The sequence below is a fragment of the Eleginops maclovinus genome, chromosome 5, assembly GCF_036324505.1.
Source record: "Eleginops maclovinus isolate JMC-PN-2008 ecotype Puerto Natales chromosome 5, JC_Emac_rtc_rv5, whole genome shotgun sequence".
Lineage (NCBI taxonomy): Eukaryota > Metazoa > Chordata > Actinopteri > Perciformes > Eleginopidae > Eleginops > Eleginops maclovinus.
Window position 1 is genome coordinate 22069383 of NC_086353.1, and position 9329 is coordinate 22078711.

The 9329-nt window shown below is 39.2% G+C and overlaps 1 protein-coding gene across 1 annotated transcript; it reads left to right on the plus strand.

The window, feature by feature from the left end:
- The first annotated feature begins 297 nt into the window (after nucleotides 1-297).
- On the plus strand, nucleotides 298-2674 carry acp5a (acid phosphatase 5a, tartrate resistant). Its single transcript, XM_063883067.1, has 6 exons — nucleotides 298-446; nucleotides 583-673; nucleotides 785-984; nucleotides 1081-1205; nucleotides 1784-2129; nucleotides 2214-2674. The coding sequence occupies exons 1-6, from the start codon at nucleotides 444-446 to the stop codon at nucleotides 2451-2453; spliced, it is 1005 nt and encodes a 334-aa protein (XP_063739137.1). The 5' UTR covers nucleotides 298-443; the 3' UTR covers nucleotides 2454-2674.
- The last annotated feature ends 6655 nt before the right edge of the window (nucleotides 2675-9329 follow it).

Sequence of the window (9329 nt, forward strand, 5' to 3'; positions counted from 1 at the left end):
GCGAGTGTCACCCTGAGCTCACCAGTTATCAGCTGTGAGTGTTTTTTATCTCCGTCTCTGACATTATCTCTCCAGACTACAAGCAGTTTTTCTTGTCGGCCAGCTTTCTTTTCTTTTTGATGAGAGGAATGTAGCATTAGATACTTTAATTTGCTTTTCTGGTGTCTCTGCTGACGCTAATGGAGTTAACTTGTGTAAAGCTGTGTTTCGTAAGGAGCAGCGTTTCTTAATTAAGAGAAGCAGAGGTGCAATTACATGCTTTAACAAACGTGAGATTGTGATCTTTGACCCTCTTTGCATCACAGACATGGCTTCTGTGATTAGCTTCCATTAGCTGCAGCTTGGACATGTCAGGCTGCAGCCAATCACAAGTCACCTGAAGGCACAAAAGCAAGCTACAGTTTGTTGAGAGATGTAGGAAGGAGAAAGGAAGCGTAGGCCAGATGGTATGATGTTGCTGCGGTTTGTGTTCTGTTCCGCTTCTCTTGTGCATGTCTTGATTTCATTTCCTTTGGTCTAAATGTCTTATTTGAGCAGCATTTGGTTTGCTGCTTACTCTTGATCTGATTGTTTTTTTTAAAGATGGCACTTACATTGGTTTACATCTTAATTGCTGCCATTCCGGTGGCCTACTGCTATCCTACTGCCTTCGAAAACTTGGAGGGAACTAGTAGTAAGTTTAACTTTACACATCTTTTCATGACTTCATGTTAATTATATGAAAGGGAGGTCTTGCTCCTCACACTTTCGGATTTTTCAAAGTTTATTTTTCGTTCTCTTACAGCAAACCGAACCTCCATTAAGTTCCTGGCTGTGGGAGACTGGGGTGGTGTGCCTTATCCGCCCTACATCACCGCCGTGCAGAAGATGACTGCTCGAGAGATGAGCAAAGTAGCAGAGCAGATGGGAGCAGACTTTGTTCTATCCCTTGGCGATAACTTCTACTACAGAGGTGTGGACAGCGTGGACTCTCCCCGGTTTAAGGTCAGTTGAGTAAACTGGAATTCTGTTGAAGTTAAATGTAAAGCAAGTGGGGTAAAAAAAAAAAAGAACTTGTTTCTCATCTTAATCTTCTATCAGGACACGTTTGAGACTGTGTACACGGCCAAGTCTCTCAAAGTCCCCTGGTATGTGATTGCTGGCAATCATGACCATGCAGGGAACGTCAAAGCTCAGATCGAGTACAGTAAGAAATCTGACCGATGGTAAGCAAGACCTCAAAACAATGTATATAATAAATAACTTGCCTTTAGTCTAACAAAAGGAATACTTTATTTCCAAAATGACCCTTTCTTTGAATATCTCACAAGCTTTTATGGGGAAATTGACCTGAAAGAAAAATGGAGGCCTTGCGGGTGCTAGTACTACTGTTTTATTTGGTGGGTTTAATTAAGGGTAACTTTTCTCAAATGATTGTAATTGAGAAGTAAGTTATGAATTGTACTGCACATATTGAGTTTCTTATTGAATGGCCCAATTTAATTCACTAAATTAAGACTTTGTTTTCTGTTTTTGGGTTCTTCGCTCACTGTGAAGTCATGTTGATTTTAGTCTGAACTCAATATTTATGACAAGGTAGAAGAAAAACAAATGTAGTTGAAGCAGTTAAATAGCCCTCTTGTTGGTTATCCAATTGCATCAGTTTTGTTCGAAGACATACAAAAAAGATGGCAAGTTTCAAAACTTATACAAATATATAGTGTTAGTAATTGACATACAAATGATTATTTTTTTCGAGGAACCTATTGTTATTGTCACAACCCTGCTATCGTAACCTTCTCAGGAAGTTCCCCTCTTACTATTACGAGCTGAACTTCCGGATCCCCAACACTGGGAAGACCCTGACCATCATCATGCTTGACACCATAATGCTGTGCGGCAACTCGGATGACTTCCTGGATGAGAAGCCTCGAGGCCCGCTGTGTGCTGTGGATGCCAACCGCCAGCTGATGTGGCTGCAGGAGAGACTGGCTCGGTCCACTGCAGACTTCCTGTTGCTGGCCGGTCACTACCCCGTGTGGTCAGTGTCCGAACACGGGCCCACAGAGTGTCTACTGCAGAGGCTCCATCCTCTCCTCAAAAAATACAATGCCACTGCTTACCTCTGCGGGCATGACCACAACCTGCAGGTAGGTTCATGTAAGATCTGTATTAATCTGCACGACTTTCCTCACTTTCGCTTCAATCCTATCTTGTTTTTGTCCCCCGTTCAGTATATTGAAGAGTCTGGCGTGGGCTACGTGGTGAGCGGGGCTGGAAACTTCCTGGATCCTGATGTCCGCCACTGGAACCATGTTCCCAAAGGTTCTGTGAAGTTCTTCACGGGCCAAGCTTCAACCCTGGGAGGCTTCGTCCACGCAGAAGTCACCAAGAACAACATGATCCTGACCTTCTTCCAGGCTAAAGGCACGTCTCTCTACCGCACAGTCCTTAACCAAAGGAACTTTGAGTAGACCAGCTCATAACAGGCACGGTCAAATGGTCAGATACAGACAATATAAGTCTGTAGTGTAGCTCCAGACCACAGAAAAGGCTCATAACCCTGTGTTTTAATATTTGGAATTAATATTTCAATGCAATTGATAATGTGTATTTTAAAAGGGAATAAACTAGTTTTACATGTACAGTAAATCTATTGTTAAAAGAAAAATAATAAATGTGTTTTGGTAAAGAATGCTTCTACTCAGCAATTGATTTTTCAAGACTGAAACCATTTCTAATGAAGAAAATCAAAGAGTTGAGAAGATTGTGGGTGAATTCATGTCTTTTACAGTAATGTAAATGCTGCTCAATGCTACCACTTTCTTGTCAGGTCTGCTGCATGTGTCAGAAGAAATTATACCTTCATTTTAAACCAGGACAATTACTACTAATCCAAGTTTGCACTCATCTAAACGTGTACATCCAAATACTTAATGGTAGCTTTAAGTATTTAAATTTTACACAGATTACTTCCTGCTAACATGCAACTGGTTAGGAATGTAACCATTTGCTCTTTATTCATAACGGTAGCTAAATATGACTGAGTATCGGTTTGTTCTCTTTATGATCCATCAGGTGACTCTTAAATAACAATACACTTGCAGTTATGCACATTTTATCCATTAAAATAAGTACTTTATTCCCTTAAGCTTGCCGGCTAACATGTAATCTGGAGGGATAAGATTTTTTCGTAGTGTTGGGCAGAATGAAACTAGAGACAATCTTGCCATGAGATTACACCAGCTTTGATGCCGAGTGGGGGTGGAGCAATGTCCCCATTCCCACATCCTGCCCCCTTCCTTACACATTTTCAACGTTTTATGAATGCTTCTTCTATGGTTGTGGCTCTATCATCTCTCAAATACCTCAGTCTGTTTATTGTCAATTGGTTGAGTTTAGACAGTTTTGCATCAAATTAGAATTTTAGGTGCACGACTGGTTAACATTGTGCTTGAGTTTAAGTGGATACCGTACAGAACTACTTTTTTCTCCAAGCCATTCACCTGTTTAAAGGCTTTGACTAAATATTTCACTCCAATGCAGGGGTGAGAGGGCATACGCATACAAATATTTCAGAGTGCCCCTTAATGTGCAGGCTAAATTTTGATTGCTTTCATTTGCAAAATTAATACGCAAATGTCCCAAATAGAATATTGTACTACATTTGGATCCTCTCGCTCAGTCTTTTTTAATATGGGCCATCAAAAGCCTGTGTGCAGAGTATTTTTAAATACGGACATGACCTGATTATCTACTGCTGAAGGTTGTGATAGTCCAAGACTTCCACAGTCACTGCTCTTCTGTCTGTAACACAGAACCACCTGTCCTGCCAACAGAGGATTAGGTTGGATGACAGCAGATTGGCAGTGAGTGACGGCAACCAGGATAAACTCAGCCAACCAATGAGAAAACATTAACCTGGGGGCAAAGCAGAACAGCAGGGTTTCTGTTTGTTCTCCCTGCTCCTGCCCCCATGATGAATTGTTTAAACTATTGTCCTTATTATTAAATTAAAATAATTCTGGAACCCCTCTTATTTTGTATTGAGAAAAGAAATGCATACGGTTAATGTAAATGACCACTGTATGCTGGTTAATAGGTGGTGTAAAATGTAATGTCTTACTGCATAATGTAGTTAAATGCAGTATGTTTTTCCTTGTGTTAATCTAGTCTTCACCACAGTCTGATTCCGTTAGCATTGCTGACTCTTCAAGTGTGTGTGGTCCTGATCCAATTAGGATGAGTTACAGTCCGCTGGTGTCATGCCATATCAGACTGAGAGCTGGAACTGAGAACTGAGTCAATGCCAAAAATCCTCTGAGGTTAAGCTGTCGACTTATGCTAAACGACAAGTAATGATAGCTAAACCATCCCTTACGTATACTGACAGCAGAGGAAAAGAAAGCTCAATTGCACGTGAGACAGACTGATTTACAGTAAGCAATACAAATGTTGACCTTTCACCTACAGGCGACCTCAGTAGGTGCCCCATGGGGTTTGCAACAAGAAAGAAACTAACTTAAATGTATGATTAAAGCAACTAAAACCAATTACTTTTGTAATAGCCACATATCAAATGACAGTGACCGTGTGAAAAGTGTTGCTCCTCCCTGTGGTGCGTGCTAGCTAGCTAGCTTGATTAGCATGTTGCATCCGTAAACCACGTCAACTGTGATATTAATTGCTCATTTTAGGAAGCAATGCTGTATCTCAGACACATGAAAACTAACAATTGAGACCATGAACTCATTAAAACATGTTTACTAAGATAAATCAAGTGAAAAGTAATTATCTTATAGTCGTGTTTACAATCTGACTAACCAATGGATTCACCCACCGCTGGCCACAAGAAATGAAGAATTTAAAAGCTGATGAAACATATATTTCCTTCAGGAGTTGGAAGAGAACAAAAATAAAGGGGGTGGATATTAGACGTACCTAGCTCTATGGCCACATTTTAGCACTTGTAACCTAAAAAACTGCAATGCCAAAGTGGAACATGCTCACATTTGGAAACGTATGCACAAAAGTAGGGTACAGGATAAAGATGACTGCTAATAAAACTGCTAATTGGCATGAACCGAATGGGAGCCATGCTACTGATTTAGTTTTAATTTAATTAATTAATTTACCCTTTATTATGTTAATGTTACATTTCTTGAATACTGCTATTCACTTTTACACCACTGTGCACATTTTTGAGTCCTTGTTGGTCACAGGTGTTGATTCATTTGTTATATAGCTACATATTTATGTTTCCCACCCGTCACCCAATGTCCAGGCCTGCAGTGCATTAATCCTGCGCTCACATGTTCCACAGCTAATCCAAAAATGTGTCTACAGTATGTGTTAATGTTGTGTTATCAGATGTCTGTTGATCAGACAGCTCATTATTTGTATATGGTGTAGGATATAGACAGTGGAACCTTAAACTGGGGTCATCTAGCACAGTGTTAAACCCTGCAACACAAAATATAACGTTCAGAAAAGACACTATAGAAATTAAATTAAAACTGTGGGAACTGTGATATAATGGTCTACAACCCTCCGGCAAATCACTTCCTCAAATTGACCTTCTTTCTTTATTGGCTCCTCCTAAGACCTAACCCAGGGCATCTCTTGAAGAGCTCCTGTGAAGGGTCAGTGACGGCTTTAGAGCACTGAGATCTCTTCTCTGAGGAAATTGGATTAGAAAAACTTCCCCAGTCAGAACTGAAAAAGCCACATTCAGAAAGGTGTGCTTTAGCTGTTGTTATCCTAAAATAAAGATGGTGTTGAGAATTTAGAAAAAGTAGAAGCAGAAATCCCAAAAAATATTCTATATTCTATCTCCTTCACTAGTTTGACACTGCATGCTTGCACCCTGTCAGACAAGCAGAATATTCAATGTAAGCTTCAGAAGTTGTTCCACTGAGATTAGGCTACCGATGTCCGATTATTTAATTCAAAAGTAATAAAAGGATGCTGTATTAAAGGCTAAACTGCTCATCTAATCTTCTCTGCCTAATCTCAATCCCTCACTGAATACGGGCACTCTGGGTTTTTCCTAACTTTGATGTTCGTCCAGAGAGAGAAAGTGAAGGTGGAATAATCCCTTTTTTAGTTATGGGCACAAACACAGAGAATTATTGAAAATGCTGATGTTTACCGTGAGTGTATGTGTGTTTGTGAGATGATGCAGGTTCATGTGCTATTCATATCACAGGATTTCTGTATCAGCCAATGTCCTTCATAAAATAAACCCTGAAATCTGTCTTTTTGAGTTGTGTGGTTTTTGATGCCAACAAGCCAAAATATATAGCTTTCATAACTGAAATATCTGAGATCAGAAAAATCAAAAACTACTCAACTAAACAAGTGTATTAATTTGAGCCGATTATTTTATTTCCATCATGTAACGTTATTGCCTTCGTTTTAAGCATACTTTGGGGTTTTTAGGTCCATTTTATTTGCATTTTTGTAATTGTGTCATTTGATGTAATTGCAGTCTTTTTTCTTGTTTCTATTTTAACCATGTGAAGGCTTACTGTATCTTTGTTTTAAAATAAAAAGGTTTAGTTTAGCAGTTTAATAGATATGACTTCTTTGAATTATATACCATCATATCAAGCCCATAATGTAATACCTGTCACACTTTTCAACCTCCTTCACTACAGATACTCAGATTATAAAAAAAGATGAGTAGAGGCATCACTGTATTTCAAAAGCTTCCTTTTTAAAATACACAGTCAAGTTACAGCACTCACCTCCACTAATTGAATTAACTTCAGCCTATTAGGGAGTATCCGATCCTCCAAAGGGCCAGAAATAAGTGTCAGAATAAGATTGAGGCATGTGTGTTCTCTAATCTTATTTTAGTACTTTATTTGACACAGTACCTCACTTGGCTATCCTCTCAGGTATATACAGCGTGAGACAGGATATTACGAATTTATATTACGCGGCTTTAAGACGTGATTCGGGCTCTTTTACTAAAGACAAACCCCCTGTTCATGGCCAAAGATCAACTCATTATAAATGTCAATTATTTCATCTTGAATATAGACAGAAGCTCAACTTAACTCCATCTGAAGTTTTTCAGTGATAGTAGAAACTATACAAACATAAATACAGATGTAAAAGGTGAGTCTGGCAGGAGAAGGTTAATAGCCACGATACTGACTTGGCACAAATCCACGACAAAAATGAAGGGAAGGCTGTCCCACTGAGTGTCCATGGCTCTGATCCGGAAAAACTGTGCTGCTTGTCTTTTGTCTTAAATAGACTCATCAGTTAGTCCAACAGAAATAAATCCATTCAGGAAACGTCTCAATGCATAGTTTGCAAGTCTCTGCAGGCCATATGATGTTATTTGATTTGTGACAATCACTGATTTTCATGTGAACTTCCTAGTTACTTTTTCCATTTGTGTTTCAGAGGTGAAACATGGAGCTAAAGATTTTCAAGTAAGGAACCGTCTGAAAACGTCTCTGGATCATTCGTCCTGCTTCACGCGTCACTTTCTTTTGGGATGTGATGGTTGTAAGGCGGGCTGTTGACATTGCTAAAGGAGTTGGGGAAAAATGAAGGGATGTAGGGGATGACAGCCATTACAGGCGGGGACACTGGGCTCTCATTTGAGGCAGAAATGGGGATGATGACGTCGTCCCTGTCCCACACATGGAAGGCATTCGGGTGGGAGTGGCTAAGGGAAGGTGGTAGGTGCAGTGGGCTGTTATACCCCTCCCCTTCTCCATCTTTTCTCATGTCATCCTCGACTGGGCCCAGGAGACAGTCTGTGGACAGGAAAAAGGAAAGGATTCAGAATAAGATTACATCATAATCTCGTCGCACATCTTTACAAAACTTTCCTCACTGTATTGTTTAGATAGCACAGCAAGTACTCTAACTTCTGTTTCATCTCTAAGAGAAAAAACTGAATTTTGGTCTAATTTGAGCCTTTCAATTATAACAGCAATATTTGTTTTAAAGACAATATAGATTTATGCTGGACGATGTTTTTGATAAAGATATATACACTTATAACACCAAGATTTGAAAAATAATGTGCAACTAACAATTGAACATATTAATTGAATTGAGAGTTTTGGATGGAATGTTCAGGTGCATCAGTCCTGATATAATCTAATAGAGCCAAGGTCAACAGATGTCTCAGACATTTTCTTATCCTGTCTTTATACTAGAATGGCGAATCTCTCTCTCTCATTCTTATAGAAAAACAAAGACCTATATTTTTCCTAATATGGATTTTCACCTGTGATTTGATGGTGTGTTATAGCCTTAGTTTTCAAGCTTTAATCATTGTTTTTTACAATACTTTTTATTCCTATTCATTAGTCTTGTAATTCAAGCTGAAAACACATGGTTGTGCAAATCAAAGTCACACCTACATGGTTTAAAAGCAAATAAAAACAGTTTAGTTTTGCTATCAATGGCTCCAATCAACATTAACCTATTTATGATTTATCAGGGTAATCAGAACAAGATACTTACTTTACTTAGATCAACAACAGTTCTGTTACACAACTAATTTTAGTATAAAATGAGTCAGCTCCACTTATAGACATGAGTACCTGTTATATCTAGCATGAGGTCCTTGATGAGGTGACCAACGATAGCGTAAGCCACAGCAACTATGACCAGTGCGGCGACCAGGAGGTAGAGGACAGACTTCGGTAGCTGGATGATGTCCCTGGAAGGAGGCTTGTACTCAGTGTACAGAGGCTTCATATTTTGAACCAAATACTGAAAGGAAAGTCCTTCTTCTGTGTAGTTTAAGTTTTCCATATTCCCACAGTATAAGCTTCCAGTTCTCCTATAACAGTAGTTTATTCATCACGTGCAAAGCGGAAATGTTCCCAATTTGATTCATCCACTTGCCCAGGTGTCACTGCCTAAAATAAAAAAAAGGCAAAGTCAAAGACTATTACTTAAAGATAAAATAAATATATTTGAATTTGATTACAATATAAAGGCAAAATATAATAAGAAAACATAGAAATAGGCCAGTGAATAGATTTACCCACCTGTCAAAGTTTTTGCAGATTCCAGATAAATCACATTTGGATTTTTGCTCATCATTTTGCCAACATACAGCTGATTTTAATTAGCGATTGATTTTTCCATCAGTTTGTCCCTCCACACCAGAAACCATGACATTTCTGACAGCTTTTGTGCGTCTATACTGTGTCGTGTCCTCCTCTCAATTGAAATAATCCACACTGTGGGCGGTGACAGAGAGAGAGAGGAAGCAGGGATTACACTTCCAATCACAGTCACGATCAATCAGTCCCTCATCCCATCCCCATCCCTCACACAGATTACCTAATCCACCACAAATGAGAGCT

Excerpts from the sequence above, each read along its gene's own strand:
- acp5a (XM_063883067.1), top strand. Across the intron at positions 1,206-1,783 it reads AGTAAGAAATCTGACCGATG|GAAGTTCCCCTCTTACTATT; the intron begins GTAAGCAAGACC and ends TAACCTTCTCAG. Across the intron at positions 2,130-2,213 it reads GGCATGACCACAACCTGCAG|TATATTGAAGAGTCTGGCGT; the intron begins GTAGGTTCATGT and ends TCCCCCGTTCAG.